Genomic DNA, 17,589 nt, shown 5'->3' with positions numbered 1-17,589 from the left:
GACTCTATAATGTGTTTGTACGATATGGGTGTCAAAGGTATAAGGTTAAAGGTATTAATGAGGATTTTAACAGGGAGTGGCCCTTATTTGTATATGTGAAAGCGTTTTCGAGATATCAACCAAAACGTGGACCACGGTGACCCAGAACATCATTTGTCGAATACCGCTAATTTATGTATATATGTAATACCTCGAACAGTATTCCTGCCATGATTCCAAGGGCTTTTGATTTCGCCCTGCAAAACTTTTTCATTTTCTTCTACTTAATATGGTAGGTGTGACACCCATTTTACAAAGTTTTTTCTAAAGTTATATTTTGCGTCAAAAAACCAATCCAATCACCATGTTTCATCCAATTTTTCGCATTTGGTATAGAATTATCGCATTTCTCCCATTTTTAGCACGAAGATAAAGTGAGTTCAGAGTTTTCTCAAGTTATCGCGTTATCGGCCGAGCGGAAGGACAGACGGTAGACTGTGTATAAAAACTAGGTGTCGATTCAACCGATTCGCGCATTTTTACAGAAAACAGTTATCGTCATAGAAGCTATGTCCTTACCAAATTTCACAAGGATTGGTAAATTTTTGTTCGACTTATGGCATTAAAAGTATTCCAGAAAAATTAAACGAAAAAGGGCGGAGCCACGCCTATTTTAAAATATGACTACAATTTTTTTTTTAAGTGGGCGTGTTCGTCATCCGATTTTGCTAATTTTTATTTAGCACACATATAGTAATAGGAGTAATGTTCCTGCCAAATTTCATCATGATATCTTCAACGACTGCCAAATTACAGCTTACAACACTTTTAAACTACCTTCTTTTAAAAGTGGGCGGTGCTACGCCCGTTGTCCAAAATTTTACTAATTTTCTATTTTGCGTCATAAGGCCAACGCACCTGCCAAGTTTCATCGCTTTATCCGTCTTTGGCAATGAATTATCGCAATTTTTCGGTTTTTCGAAATTTTCGATATCGAAAAAGTGGGAGTGGTTGTAGTCCGATTTCGTTCATTTTAAACAGCGATCTCAGATGAGCGCCCGGGAACTTACATACCAAACTTCATCAAGATACCTAAAAATTTACTCAAGTTGTCGTGTTTACGGACGGACGGACGGACGGACGGACATGGCTAAATGAATATCTATATCGAATAGTTTATGCCATTACGGGGTACCGTTATGCGAAAAAAATTAATATACTATGTGAGCTCTGCTCAGGTGAGTATAAAAATCCTCAATCATGTCTGATTACATCACTACAATAGAAAATGAATTAAAGAACTTTACATATAATTGCTTACTCCTTATCCTATACATTTTCTCTTTGTTCTTCTCTCTATTTCTCTGTATTGTCCATTTTCTTCTCTATTTATCTCCCTCTCTATCATACTATTTCCAAATAAATTTACCTCTTTGTCTGTCTCCCTCTGTCCTTTCCTTCGTTTCCCCTTTCTCTCGTTTCATCTGTCATTTTCACGTGTCAGAATTTGTTGGACCAAACGGAATAACTCCAATTAGGTACCAGAGCTAGAAGTTTTCTCGCTTTATTACTATATGGAGATCTGGCAACTCTGTCTACACTAATAGTAGAAGCCTTGACCTGGCGACAGCAGAAAACGCACATAGAACGTGCTCAACTGTTTCTTCCTGCACCGCACACCTCCTACATCTGTTGTTACTTATGCAGCCTAACTTATAAGCATGCGAGGCCACAAGGAAGTGTCTACTCAATATGCCCATCGTTAGCCTAAGTATTCTGGCTAAACAACAATGTGAGTCTAACGTCTTAGGATTTGCACATGGTCTTAGACATTTTCCAGCCCTGCACTTCTGTTCACACCTTTCCTGCTTGATGCATCATATGCAACTCCTGTCTCCTTATGATTTCTTCCAAACGGATTGGGACGTTTGCCGTTGTTTCATTGTGTATTTCAAAGTCCCTTGCCAACTCATCGGTGAGATGAACAGAATTTGAATGCAATGTTGCTATCGGCGGAGCCCTTAGGGCTCCCGTTAGGCTAAGCATTGATTATCAGCATATTTCCTTATTTTTCGTATACGTACTGAATGGCTGTCTTTCAAACAAAGACCCCACAGTTACATAGGTACGGGCTTAAATTATTTGCCGTATATAATCAATAGGAAAGGTCGAGCGATAGGCTCAAGATGCATTCTAGCATTATTATACACTGCCACGGAAGCTTTCTTCGCTCTCTCTTCCACATGGAGTTTCCAGGTAAATTTACTATAAAGTATAATTCCTCTTCAATATTTTGTTCTGCATTTTTCTTGTAGGCTTACCCCTCCAAACTTTGGCTTAGTCCAATTAGGGACCTTACAATTCCTAGTAAATAATACCAGAACGGATGTTTCCGCGTTGGCGTTAAGTCCAACTTCAGATGCTCAGGAATGTACATCCCGAAGAGCCTTATCTGATTATCTGAGAGCTGATTGTTGATAGATTTCAACCGTTTATGATGACTTAAGCGTGAGCTTCGTTCGCCGTGAGTTTGACGAGTCCCCTGCAGAACAGCCTAAGCAATTAGTAGATAACCAGCATCCATATCATCGGTGATAAGACCTCACCCTGTGGCATTCCTCTGTTAACGGCTTTTTGGCCTCGCATATACCCGTGTGTACAATTGTCCAAAAATAAATTTTCTTCGGGGCTAAGTTTGGAATACGTTGCACACATATTTATCTTATTAGTACATTTTAGCTAATAAGTACACAATAGCCGAGTATATATTCACCCCTACCCCTCTTCCCTTTTGAAATACTTGCTATGCAGTTAGTTATGTGGTGTGCTATGTGTTAGTATTTTCGTTGACCACTGCTGTACTACAAGGATAACGAAGACTTGAAGTTTGTTATTAATTTGTGTGCAAGAAAAGTAAAAAATTATCATTTCTCTTTCAGTGGGTAAATTAGTCTAAATAATTTATGAGCAAGTAAAAATAGGAACAACTTAGCTACAGCAATTTTTTGAGAAAATTTCTACTAAGCAAAACTTCTATTTACTGCATTTGAAAATTGCTGGGGGGTCAAATAAATTTGTTCAACCTAATTTGTTCGATTTACGCTAGACAAAATATTCATTAGTATTTTTCAGGGTTTCCTTATTTAAAAAACCGCGTTGTTGATCGGGTAGAATTTCAAAGTCATTCAGGAAAAAAGATTAATTTTTCTTACTTCGTTGTTTCTAAATAATTTAAATATTCTTACCTCTTCATGCTCCCTTTGGAACTTCTCTTTTTTACGCATCGCTTCTTGTACTTTAAGCTGAAAGAAAGTAATAAAAAAGACACAAACATATAAATTAATTTAAAATTTCAATATTTGAGTGACACTCGAAAGCGAAAGTAGCACTTAAATTACAAAAAAGATACACCAAAAAGTAATAAAATGCAAAGCCGCGCTTTTCGGAAAGACTAAGAGCATGCAAATAAAATGCTCAATTTTATGTGCATACATTTAAAATGCGCGACAAAATGAGATTAAACAAAAACCCTGCAAGCGAACAAGTGTAATGAGTGTACACAAAACAACAAAAACACTGTGTAAACTTTGAGCAGCGACTAAGTACATGGCGTATGTGAAACACTTGTCAGACTTTGTATGTAACAGGCAAAGTAAGGCGAAAAAGATGTTACTCATACGCCGTGTAGGCCCATTCAACATTACAAGCAGCACATCGTAAGTTTTTTGGGAGAAATGCAATATTTAAGTATATACATATAATAAGTATGTACGTAAAGAAAACTTTGAATATAAATTTGTAAAAGCGGCAGTACAAGTAGGTTGGCATCGCTTTTTCGGTTACCTTAAATGGCATCATTGGTGAAGTGCCATGTTGTTTAGCAGAGGGAGGGTAATGCTTAACTAGCACAATTGCGCACATGAATAGACAAAACAAAATAACAACGGCGACAAAGCAAAAACCGTAAAACATAAAACAACCAACAAAAAAACTAAAACTTTGGAAAAGATGTTACCTAAGAGTCGCGGCTAAACAACGCCAAGGCGCTTCAAAGTGAAGTCAAAACCAATAAAGAGCTATAAGTTCGCGCGAAACCGAACATATTTATATAAAAGATATATTAAAAGAAAAAACGACCACAGAATTATATTAAAGCTAAAACAAAAAATAAGAAATACTTGACGTGATCTACTTTCGAGGCGCTTTATGACGAGCTTCTCTTCCAACTCGTGTCGTGCTTTTTTTTTATGCCGGCTCTTAACAGCATCTGGAAGGCAGATCATTTTCATTGAGAAGCAAAAGTAAGCTAGCCGTATTTGCCAAATCACTGCCGAGGGGCGACCACTCTAAAAATACCTTTTTCTAATTGTAAAAGCTTTTTTCTAAATTTTTAATATAACCTTGCCCGCGAGTTGAACCTATGTCCTTCAGTGTGATAGGCGGAGCACCCTGTGGAGTTCGTTTAAGCCCTCACACCATCAAGAAGGTGCCTACAGTAGTGAGGAATGAACCAAAGAAGCCGTAGAACATTTTCTTTGAGAATACTAGACTCAAGCTATGAGATATCTACGAACTGTCGAATGTCCTTTTTTTATGTAAATACTGAAATAGATACCGCAAATACTTCAGATTTTATTAACAACTCTAACTGGTTGTTAAATATTTCCGATAAAACGATGTGAAAAGTGGCGTTAATCTACAGAACATAAGGTACCCTTCGAGGGAAACGTGGGAAGTGGTGGTGATATTACATTCAACACAGAAGAGAAATGGGAAATGGAGCTGAGCTGCTATATGCTATAGAATATAGGCTCAGATACCAATAAAATTATCTTTTTGAGACCATAGCTTCCATAAGCATACACTCAACTAATCTGACGAAAAAAATTGCAAAAAATATAAATTACATTGACGCGTATGAGAGAGACTCTCAGTTATCGCTTGCAAAACTTTAGAACTTCGATCGAAATTTCCCAATTTCGCTATTTTTGATATCGAAAAATTGGTCAGCATGTTTGAAAATTTTCATATAAGGAAGTCTGTATCGCTCTTGATTACTTTATATATGTAATTACATCCCACCGTCATTTAGTTGAAGCTATAATACTTTACGCACAAGTACATCATAATCATCATTAATTGCAGCTTAATCGCCTAAGCAATTTGGCCGTTTCATAACAAGTCACGCCAGCTATCCCTGTTTCGCGATAACCGACAACTGTTTGGGGCACCAAGGAAGGTAAATTTTTGCTCCACCTGACTCTCCCAACTTAGTGGAGGTCTGCGCCTTCCTTCGCTTCCTAACTGCCTTCGCTTCATAACTGTCGACAGCCATACCTTCATGTGCGAAAATTCCTAATTAATATAAATAACACGACCTAGCCAGCGGAGCCTTTGGGTTTTTATTCGCTACACTATCTTCATATCTGCGTAGAGCTCGAATGCGCCAATTCCTTCACAGACAGGACAATCAATATTACGGAAAACTTTTGGAACACACCTAGAGAAATTGCATTTTCTCTCGACGCTGGTAAGCGACTTGTAGAGCGTGATTTTTGTTCGTTGAGATTGGATTTTATTTTACAATTGCCTATTCAGTCCAAAGTTGCAGTTTTTGACAAGGATTTTTCTCCGTTTGATTTCTAAGCTGACATTGTTTTCGCTGTTAATGCTGGTTCCCAAACAGACAAAATCCTGCACACTCTCGAATTAATATCCGTCAACAATGAAGTGTCTGCCAAGGAGCGGGCTTTCTTGGATGACAGCAAATACTTCGTCTTGTTCTCTTTTATCGCGAGAACAACTTGTTTGTCTCTTTATCAAATCCAGAGAAAGCAGAACTCATGGTGCGTTTGTTAACGCCAATAATATCAATAATATCAGCATACCCTAGTAATTTTACTCTCTAATAATAATTTGCACCAACACGGTTTAGTTCTGCGGCTCGAAATATTTTCTCCAGAATTATGTTAAATAAATCTCAAGAAATGGGGTTGCTTTGTTTGAGGCCTCTTTTCGTTTCGAATGGATCATAATCCTCACAAAGCTGGTGTTGTCGCTCAGCGTTATTTGGCAGAGCTTTATTAACTTTGCTTTCAGATACAGCAGCATACAGGCAATTTATTTTCGCCTCGTCTATCAAATAGCTAATGTTCAGCTGTGTCAGCTTCTGAAGACTAGATTTTATTATCATGAATCTTGATTTTAGTCACATATGTTTCTACCATAGGCCCTGTAGATGTTATTCTAAGTAAGCTTTGGTTCGTCTGTATGACTTTTAAGCGGTTTCCTCAAAAAATTTTAAAACACGAAAGCTGTTTAAAGAAAATTCGGAATTGCTGAAGCTTCTATTGGGACAAAACTAGCTTAGGTTGAACTGGCTGGTCTTTAAGGACCTCACATAACCTGAATGAGTCCACAGTGTTACCAGAAGTTTGCTCAACAACCAAACTGATACACCCTATCAGCAGCTAGGACCTTGGTTATAAAATAACTCCGTCCTCTTGGCAAATACTAGAGTTGTTCTAAGACCTCTGCAACCTGCTACCTTTAGATCTGATAGCTGCATCACTCCTAAAAGCTGAAGTCTTAGACTGGCAAGGGAAGAGCATGAGCATAAAATGTGCTACATCGTTTGCTCCTCCAACACGTACTTCCTACATGACAGTAACAAACAAATTATGTATATATTTAAAGACAAAGCCTAAAAAATATTCCAAACTATGTCCAAAAATAAACTCAAATGAAAGATAAAGCTAAACATTTACTTTTATTTCTTTGCCATAAGAGATTTTATTGTACCCAGGAGATTGTACTTACTATATTATGTAGAAAACATATTGTGCACTAGCAAACAAATAAATACCAGAAAGAGTCGGAAAAACAAGGAAAAAAGGACACCGTGTAAATATGTTCACAAACACACACCGCATCAAGAAGTTCGTTTGCCTAACAGCGCGACTTCTGCCTAGATTTTCTTACTCTCATTTTTGTGTTGCATTGTCTTCGTCGAAAAAGTTGTCAATATGGCGCGAAGTGGTTGTAAATGTTAATACAGGTGCCCTTAGTAGAGACCCTAACAGTTATAATTCAACCTATAAATACAACTCAGCGCGCACCCGACAAAATTGTAATCGGAAAGGCAGCTCATACAATTTTGGCTGTTCTATGAATAAAACAAAGCCAGAACGGAAACCGAACCGCATGTTGTCAATTTGTTATTGAAGTGTTAATGATTTGATGTGGATTTTTATCGATGATTTATCGGTTTTATTGAAAAGCTATCGAATTAATATCGGCAGGTTGTCGATTACTTTTTGAAAAAGTTACGATTATTTATATCTCCCACTATAAAGTTATCAATAAACTATCGACTTCTTACTAAAAAGTTAGCGCTTATTTATCAAAAAGCTGTCTCGATAAAACCAAAAAATTAATATTTTGATGTAGAAAAGTTATCGATTTGCTATTGAATGTTTACCAGATTGCTATCGCGTGTCAGCGCTTGCGAAAATATTATCGATTTGTTATTAAAAAGTTATATATGGATGAAATTTATACATTTCTTAACGGAGTGTTATGTATTTGATATAGAAAATTTATAGATTTCTCGACGTACTGTTACCAATTTGTTATTGGCATGGTATCGATTTGTTTCGAAGACTCATTAGTTTTTTATGAAACGGATACCGATAAAACTTCACTGTAGCTTTAAGACTTCAAATTGTCATATTTGTAACCAGACTGTTACAAGCCGATGACACGAAAGCAACCCGATAACCGATTAAAAAGCGCGAAATTTTTTTCTGGTTATGTTACCTCTTTGTTTGGTTAACTTTAACTTTGGGCGAACTCTTAGTTTTCCAGCCGTAAACATAGAACTTTGTTAGTAGATAGGAGGTAGTCACGCCTTTTTTTAAATGAATTTTTCTCTCTTTATATTTCCTTAAAATTACTCTACATCAGACTTCATATTTTCAGAATCTCGGAAACACATAATCCAGATAGTCCAGCACGCTGACATAACGCAATCTAGACAAACTCGTTGCGATAGTTCTTCGAAACAAATAACGAAGTCAGCTTTGACGGGAACTCAGTTCCTTTCTGTGCCGTTCTTCCCTTCCATTATTTCTTAGGCAAAGTGCACGGGTCGGTGCTCAAAGCAAAAGTAGGTTTTGTGCCAAAAGTGACTAGATATATAAAAAAGCGCGATTGGTATAGTTTGTCTTCAATGAACTTGGCCGAGATATGGAGGTGTGCGGTGACATATACTAATGATATTTGTATTTAATGCTCAATTTTTTTTGGACCCTGGCACCTACCCTACAAACTTGTTTAACTTGCTATTATTATACACATTTCTATACATACCATGCAGAGAAAATGGGAGACAGTCAAGTAGAGATTCAGTTTCGCACCCAAGGTTTAATGACTACCTATGTACTGGTGCTAATCGGATGTAGCGCTTAAGCTGGGCTGCATATATTTAAATTAATCAATCAAGAGCTGTGACTATCTTAGATTCGCTTACGACTTCAACAGTTTGGAACATTGTGCCGATATAGACACTCCAAAAACGTTTTGTGGTGAGTTGTCGGAAAGCAGCATTAAGCTACTAGCCCGACCATTTCAGGAATGATTCATTATGACCGCATTTAACCATCTGGATCATACCAAAGCCATGGGAAATTTAAATTTTCTTCTATATGCACCATTCCAATGGATTATTCGGAATGCACGAAAATCTGTAACGCCCTCCGGAATATGTCTCCAAAATCAATTTTCTTTGTGTTGTCTTTATTGACCGATCAGCAAAATTTTACCTAATGCAAATTTTGAGAGACTTATAATTTGTACTTAGTTTGACTTAAATTGATTTTTGGTATTATTTTACTACTTTTTTACTACTACAGGAATGTACTGTGCAGAAAAAAAGTAGCCCGATATATCACCACATTGGAAAAGGGAAATCGAAAAAAAGAGAAAAAAGAGGAAATGTAGAAGGAAAAGTGGAGAAAGTTGGGGGAAGTCGGAAGAGTAAAGGGAATAAGAGGAAAAGAAAGAATGAGAGTAAACGTTTGAATAATTAAGAGTAATGATTTGAGAAAAAGTTGGAAAGAAAGGTTAACGGGAAGAGTAAGAGTAACAATAGTATAAGATAAATGGTAGTAGTGAGAAAAAAGGGTAAGACTTACGGAAGAATAAAAGGGATAGGGAAATAGAGTTGGCTCTTTAGGGTAAATTGGAAAAAATCAGAGGGAAAAGGTATTATGAGAGAAAGGGGGTGAGACAGAGGGGAGGCCGGTGGGTAGGTGGAAAAAGCGCTGGATTATTTCATATTATTTTAAATATTTCCAGGGTAACCAGAACCGTTCCTATTAAAGATTTCGGAACTGGCGCGATTCGCTGCTGTGTATGCTTGGTATTTATGCATATTACATGCGCTTCTCTCCGTAATTCCTTAGTTTATGCTTGTTTTGGTTGTTCTTGGCATTAATTATGAATGTGAGCGTTTCGATAAAAAATTGTTTGGTAACAAAATTTGTGTTTATAGGGCGAATAAATTTTTAAGATCACATGAGTAAACGGCTCTTAGGTTTTTTATAATTTTTTTTTTCGAATTTTATTCATCTACTGCATTGATGTTAATAGTATTCGCTTTGTGGAGTTCAAGTTCACACGATTCTAAGACCATCTGTGTCCTACAAACATTGACGTCAGTTATCAATAAGAAGATGATTAGATAACTAGCTGCCTTTTCTTTACGATACTTAAGAAACATACAAAATTTTTATAAATATTACCTTTTGCAAATTATACCTTTTCGAAAATCATGTAGTTTCATCGTTATATTGTCACGGATATTAGCATCACTAAGGCGATGCTAAGGCCATGCTAAGCAGTATTTACATCAATAATCAAGTCATGTATACACATATATAAGGCAGCCGAGAGATGTCACACACAGATGCATTTACTTATACGCCTATGTGTGCGCGAGAGACTGTAAACTACAAACATTCACATTAATAATTCCATCATTATGTATCTACATAAACGAATCAATCATTATGTCTACACATATGTAGGTACACGCAGCTGAGAAGCAAGGCACAACCATATGCAGACATCTTATTTGAGATGCTCCTAAATGTAGGCAATTATTATTGTGGAAGTGTCGCTCACACATACAAGCATGGGGTATGAGAGAAGCTATAAAAACGTGCAATTTCAGTTATAGCTGAGAAGTTTGAGAGCTCATGGACAATGCTAGTAGATTCTAGAAGATGCGAACGAGGAACTCAGAGAGTATAAAAGGCCGCAGATGTAGAGGCGCTGGAGTTCAGTTTGATTTGAGTTGTCAAGCAGTTTCGACTAAGACGCTATCTAGCGAGCAAGAGCAGTTGAATAGTAGAGTTTCATTTGAGCTATCAATCATTTTGGTTATTAAGCCAGCGAGTTGCACAATTTGAGTGTTATTGTGAAGTACTATAATAAAGGCCATTTTGCATTATTACAAATTGGAGTTATTTATTCAAGAGTTTAGTGATTCGAACTTAGCAGAGGATTGCAAATAAGAGGATTTGCAAGTAAAATTCGTTCCAATATTATAATGAACATAATTTGACATACATTTTTTTTATTTAGGGGGCATTAGCTTTGTCATGGAAACGGTGCACGGATTGCAAAGTTACAACAACAAAATTCTTGCAAAAATTACATACAATCCTGCAAACCGTGCAATTTATGTTATGCACAAATTTATGCATTGTATGAAATGAAAATGCAACTTTTCTTCATTATAATTCCCTGCACTCCTCTCATTTCGTTCACGATAAAATTGACCAATTTTTTTTCATGATTTTTTGTTATTTGCTATGCCAGTATTCTGTCGCTTGCTACCGATGCATGCTGTTACTCTGCAATGGGGTGCTCTCGTAGTCTTGCATATTTTGTCATAAGATATAAACACTTCGTACACCTTGCCAAATAAAGCTAATTAATTCCTCTATTCATTTATTGTAGAAAAATAAACATTTGTCTATTAATTAAAAACCTTTATTAAAAATTGTATTACACTTTCGCTTTCATATGTACACACATACATCATAAAATAAATAAAATACTTACCCTATGGATTGTTTCTTCAAAACTTTGTTGTTGTCCTCCATTCATTGCTTGAAAATGTCTCAGCCGTTCATTTGCCGCCTGAAAATACAATCAGTTTGTAATATAGATTGATAGTATTATTTTTAAAAAAGAAAATATTTAAAAAGTTTCTGACAACTTAAATATTTTTAAAACATTCAAAGCATTGTCAAAAATATTAAACACATTGAGACGTACATATATAATGGCATATGATAACAAAAATCAATCATTTCGAAAACCAGATTCTCACTTGACAGCACAAGCCAAGCAGAAGAAGTGCAGGAGCTGTAGGAGCATATCTCTAAAGCACTTCGTAAGACTACCGAGGAAAAAATTGGTTATTGGCGAACGATAAAAACAAATGGATGAAGAACGCCGCGCTGCAACATAAATAAAAGACTTTGGCTACAGGGTTACATAGTAAGCGATCCCAGCAAGAGAAGTGTGTGAGCGCTGCCGCGAGCTGAATAGGGAAACAAGTCGCTTTATCAGGAAAAAAGCAGAGGTAGAAAGGCGTGAGCGCGAGGAGATTGAGCTGCTAGCTGTCACCAAATTTTACTAAAACAAGTAAGGAAGGCTAAGTTCGGGTGTAACCGAACATATAATACACAGCTGAGAGCTTTGGAGACAAAATAAGGGAAAATCACCATTTAGAAAAATGAACCTAGGGTAACCCTGGAACGTATTTGTATGAGATGGATTTCAAATGGAAGGTATTAAAGAGTATTTTAAAAGAGAGTGGGCCATAGTTCTATAGGTGGACGCCATTTTGGGATATCGCCATAAAGGTGGTCCAGAGGTCACTCTAGAATGTGTTTGTACGATATGGTTATCAAATTAAAGGTATTAATGAGGGTTTTAAAAGGGAGTAGTGGTAGTTGTATATGTGAAGGCGTTTTCGAGATATCTATGAAAATGTGGACAAGGGTGACCCAGGGGGCTACTCTGTATTGCGATTCGAAAACGAATTCGATGCGATTGTCAAATCCGAGTCGATAAGCAAATGGTACTCTGTATTGCTATAGCATTGCTAACAGTGTTGCCTTTTTGCTGTTTGCGTATTTTCCTGTGTGGGTTGGCATTACTGCTAGAAGATGTCAAAGAATGTAAGAACAAAACAAATAAAGTAAAAAAATAAACAATTATATGTTGCGATTAGGAACGCGTTCAATTCGGCTTGTGTTTTAAATTAATAGTTGCAATAAAGATTTAAAAGTGTATAAAATGGATTCAGTGGCACTGTGGGATGACACAAACGAGGAGCGCATTGAAAGATGAATTATTCGTGATAGCTCCAATATAATGAATCTTAGTGATAAGAGGTATGCAAAATCTATGAATTTGTAAGTTTGTGTTTAGTTTTGTTAAAAATTTCCGCCTGAATAAGGATGCATTTTTATATGTGCTAGATAGCATAAACGGCGAACTCAAGAGCCAAAAAAGGTCAACCGCAGTTCCAAACATTTTAAAGTTGTCGAGCACATTGAAGTTTCTTGGCCAGGGGGCGTATCAACACTTGATTGGTCAAGATCGCCACACGGGTATGGCCCAGCAAACGTTTTCCCGTTGCATGTTCGAGGTGTGTAGCGCCATTGAAAAAGTGTAAAAAACATATAGAGTTTCCATTGTCTGAAGCGGAAAAGAATGAAGCAAATAGAAGTTTCTATTCGGCTTGCGGAATTCCAGGAGTGATTGGTGCGGTCGATGGAACTCACATTCAATTGGTAGGACCGGCTCGAGACGAGCATTTATATTTTAACCGTAAGCTCAAACATAGCATTAATGCAATGGTGGTAAGAGTGATACAGTATTTATAAATACACATTTAAATGCAACTACATATTTATGTATTTATATATTTTAGATTTGTGACCACAAAATGCGCATAAGGGCAGTAGATGGAAGGTTTGGAGGTGCTTCGCATGATTCCCACGTCTGGAGCCTATCTTCAGAGCGTGCTTGCTTAAAGGCGAAATTTGAAAATGGAGACAGAGGAGTGAGAATTCTTGGTAAGATTAACATACTTTAGGTATTTCGCCTGAGGATTTGCTTCGCAGTTTTTCTAACCACATACTTATGTTACTTTATTATAGGAGATTCTGGATATCCTCTCGAGCCATGGCTGCTAACACCATACAGAAACGCAGCAGAGAACTCTGACGAAATTTTTTTTAATGATAAGTTTTGCAAAGGAAGATCGTTAATCGAACAAACTTTTGGAGTATTAAAAGGCAGGTTTAGATGCCTCTTAGCTGCAAGAGAGTTGCATTATACACCCGAAAAAGTGGTTCAAATTCTAAACGTATGCTGTGCTTTGCATAATATTTGCATTTTACACAAACTGGAAGATCCTTCAAACATTGTTTTCGAGCGAAATGACCCTTCAAGTGCCAATGTCGATGCACAAGAAAGCTGAAATTTATCAAATATCGCCAAAAACATTAGGGAACAAATTAAAAATAATATGGTTAACTCGAGAAACCCAAACTAAAGAAATAAAATATATGAATTGTTCAATTATTTTTGTTCATGTATTTTGAAATAGTTTTTACATACACATATGTATACAAATGTATGTGAATTTAAACATGTTTGATGTAAAAAAATTAATACAGAACATAAAAATATTAAATTAAAATAAATTCGCACATGTTCACATATACACTTATGGCATTAAAAGGTACATTTTTTTTTAATTTTTAAATTTTCATTTTTTAATGTAAATACATACATATATGTATGTATGGTTCAAATTAAAAGGTACAATATTTTTCACTTTTTAATGTAATATATATATGTAAATATATTTAGTTAAATTAAACATAAAAGCATTCAATTAAATCAAAATTAAATTCACTTCAATAAATTTACGTCATTAAACTAAATAAAGCGTACTGACTTTTTCTTTCAACATTGTACACATTATCTTCACTCTTATATTATATATTTATACAGTCTTTTATATTCATTTGGTTAATTATCTGGTAATTAATATTAAATTTAGCATCATTTTTGTAAAATCAAATATTTTTTTAAAAATAGGTACGGTCTTATTAGTATATATACATAGTGAAACAACACCTCTTTTGGTTTACTGTGCCTGTCGCTTTGAGTTAGAGATCAACTCGTTGGTACTTGCTTCAACAGCTAGGACCTCCTTTTGTAGTTCTAGTTTGGTTAGCTTCATCTTAATTTTTTTATTGTCTGCTGTTTGCTGGTAAAGGAACCTTTCTTTCTCCAGCTTTAGTCGGCATTCTTGTAGCTCTCGTTTTTTTTTTCATTTCGCTGTAAATGTTTATCAAGTTCGAGTTTATTTCGTTCAGCAAATTTGTTGAACGCTTGTGGTACTCGATTTGATTCGACACTTGATGTTCCAACAGACTTTGCTTTCTGCGCGGAGTTTTGGCGGTGTTCGAACAAGTGGGAAGCTCTTCTTGCTCGCTTTCTTCTGAGCCTGTATGTTCATTTTCTGAGCACGAGTTCCCCGATCCGGCGGAACTGTCTGCTCGTGCTACCGGACTCCCACGTTGTACCACCGGACTCCAACGTTGTACCACCGGACTCCCACGTCGTACCACAGGACTCTCACGTCGCGCCACCGGACTCTCCCTCGGTTGTATTGAAGCCGACTTTGGCTTAGCACCAAATCTCGAGGTGCTAATGGTTCCGCTCATGGACTTATCTGCACTCAATAGCTTACTTACTTCTTCTTCTAGGTGTGTTAACGGCACAAACCCCGACGGACCCCCACCAGTTCCGGAAACGCTTGTCTTGTTGCGTCGCATTTTTGATTTTAGATGCACTTTGTAATCAGCCCACACCTAAAATTTTTTGCATTTAACTATGTACATAAATAGCTACCGAGAAGTACTTACTTTTTTCCAACCAGCAACATCGCGCGATGGTGGACCAACTGCATTTAGCTGTGATGTTACCCTCTTCCACAAATTTGAGGCAGCATTTCGACCATTCGCGGACTTTAGTAATCCCTTCGACAAGTTGGGATGCGCCTTCATGAAGTCCACAAGCACTTCGAATTGTTTTATTTCAGATTTTTCCCTAAAAAACATTAACAACACTATTTATTAAGTGTTTAAATAAACACAAAAAATAAAACACACAGTTTTTGGTAAAAACTTACATTTTTTTGCCGCGCGACTGAGTTTTGTTGTAGGAAGACAGATTCGAATTTACAGAGCAATTGACATTCGCTTTCGCGATACAGAGTGTACGCAATTCGAAAGGGAAAAATGAATGCGAAAGGGAAAAAGCAAATCCGAAAATGTCAAATGTCAGTTGCGATAGTTGAGTTACAGAGTGTCGATAAGGCAAATGCGAAAAAATTTCCATTCGCATCGCAATACAGAGTAGCCCCACAGAACATCATCTGTCGGGTACCGCTAATTTATTTATATATGTAATACCACGAACAGTATTCCGGCCAACATTTCAATGGCTTTTGATTTCGCTCTGCAGAACTTTTTCATTTTCTTCTACTTAATATGGTAGGTATCACACCCATTTTACAAAGTTTTCCAATCCAATTACTACGTTTAATCTTTTTTTTCATATTTGGTATAGAATTATGGAATTTTTTTCATTTTTCGTAATTTTCGATATCGGAAAAGTGGGCGTGTTCATAGTCGGATTTCGGTCATTTTTTATGCCAAGATAAAGTGAGTTCAGATAAGTACGTGAACTAAGTTTAGTAATGATATATCAATTTTTGCTCAAGTTATCGTGTTAAGGGCCAAGCGGAAGAACAGAAGCTCGACTGTGTATAAAAACTGGGCGTGGCTTCAACCGATTTCGCCCATTTTCACAGAAAACAATTATCGTCATAGAATCTATGCCCCTACCAAATTTCACAAGGATTGGTAAATTTTTGTTCGACTTATGTCATTAAAAGTATTCTAGACGAGTTAAACGAAAAAGGGCGGAGCCACTCCCATTTTAAAATTTTATTTTATTTTTGTATTTCGTTGTACCATATCATTACTGGAGTTGAATGTTGACATTATTTACTTATATACTGTAAAGATATTACATTTTTTGTTAAAATTTGACTGTTCGTCATCCGATTTTGCTCATTTTTATTTAGAACACATATAGTAATAGGAGTAACGTGCCTGCCAAATTTCATCATGATATCTTCAACGACTGCCAATTACAGCTTGAAAAACTTTTAAATTACCTTATTTTAAAAGTGGGCTGTGCCACGCCCATTGTCGACAGTTTTACTAATTTTCTATTTTGCGTCATAAGGTCAATGCACCTACTAAGTCTCGTCGCTTTATCCGTCTTTGGTAATGAATTATCGCACTTTTTCGGTTTTTCGAAATTTTCGATGTCGGAAAAGTGGGCGTGGTTGTAGTCCGCTTTCGTTCATTTTAAATACCGATCTGCGATGAGCGCCCAGGAACCTGCATACCAAATTTCAGCAAGATACCTCAAAATTTACTCAAGTTATCGTGTTTATGGACGGACGGACGGACATGGCTAAATGAATTTCTTTTTTCGCCCAGATCATTTTGATATATAGAAGTATATTACCGTTATGCGAACGAAGTTAATATACTCTGTGAGCTCTGCTCAGCTGAGTATAAAAATCGGCAACCGATGTCCGGAGAGTACTTATATTAAAGAGGGAAAATTTCTCTTCCCTCCTTAATTGATACACCGATGTACCGCCCAGGAATAATGAACCAGAACCCGCAATACATGACGAGAGAATTAATGTCGTCCCACACTATTATGATGAAGTCAGAATAGAAATAACAAGATTTAAAAACAAGGCCGCATGCGCAGATTAATTCGAATATGATGGCGAGGAGTTGGTAGGTGTTCGTCGCTCAGTCCACAAGAAGGAGGATCTGCAAATAAAGCTATGTCAAGAGTATTGTGCGAAAGATTGAAGCCCATCGTAAGGTGACTGATTGAACCTTACCAGTGCGGCTTCGGACCTAGTAAATATACCACGTTCTATCCAGCAAAGTATTACTCATACCAATTAATGCTACTTTGGACTAGGTAGGAAATTGAAAATTCAAAGTCTCTCTCGGCAAACGAAACCTGCTATAAGGTCTGCATGCATCTAGAAGAGAAAAGTTCTTCGAAAGATATACGGACCTCGTGAAGGCGAGTTTTGAAAAAGATTTAATGATGAGCTGTACGAGCTTTACGCAGACACCAAAAAAGTGTACCGAATTAAAACATAGTGGCTACGCTTGGTAGACCATGTTAGGCGAATGAAAGATGATGCTCCGGCCGAGAAGGTATCGGAGTCCGCCTACGAAAGCAGAGCAAGAATGCGGCCCTCTCTCCGCTGGAAGGAACGGACGCCAACTGACGCCAGTTAGCAAAGTGAAGAAGTAACTGGAGCGTCTTGTTGGCACTATAACAACAATAACAAGCATTGTCATCACTATTTTACAGCCTTGATGAAGAAAGTACGAAGGC

At 36.9% G+C, this 17,589-nt stretch overlaps 1 protein-coding gene and 1 pseudogene across 3 annotated transcripts in view; one reads left to right on the top strand and one right to left on the bottom strand.

Moving 5' to 3' along the window:
- LOC137238023 (uncharacterized) overlaps positions 1-17,589 on the bottom strand; it is a 101,853-nt gene that overhangs the window by 65,344 nt on the left and 18,920 nt on the right. For all 3 annotated transcript variants that reach the window (XM_067762535.1, XM_067762536.1, XM_067762537.1), the window contains exons 5-6: positions 11,110-11,187; positions 3,225-3,281 (exon numbers count right to left, since the gene is read on the bottom strand). In XM_067762535.1, the coding sequence (XP_067618636.1) occupies positions 3,225-3,281; positions 11,110-11,187 (135 nt within the window). The remainder of the gene's footprint in view (positions 1-3,224; positions 3,282-11,109; positions 11,188-17,589) is intronic.
- Positions 12,355-13,621, top strand: LOC137251216 (putative nuclease HARBI1; annotated as a pseudogene).

Source organism: Eurosta solidaginis, chromosome 1 (assembly GCF_040869045.1).
Source record: "Eurosta solidaginis isolate ZX-2024a chromosome 1, ASM4086904v1, whole genome shotgun sequence".
Taxonomy (NCBI): Eukaryota; Metazoa; Arthropoda; class Insecta; order Diptera; family Tephritidae; genus Eurosta; species Eurosta solidaginis.
The sequence above is the reverse complement of the archived record's forward strand: the minus strand, read 5'-3'. Positions and strand labels throughout refer to the sequence as shown.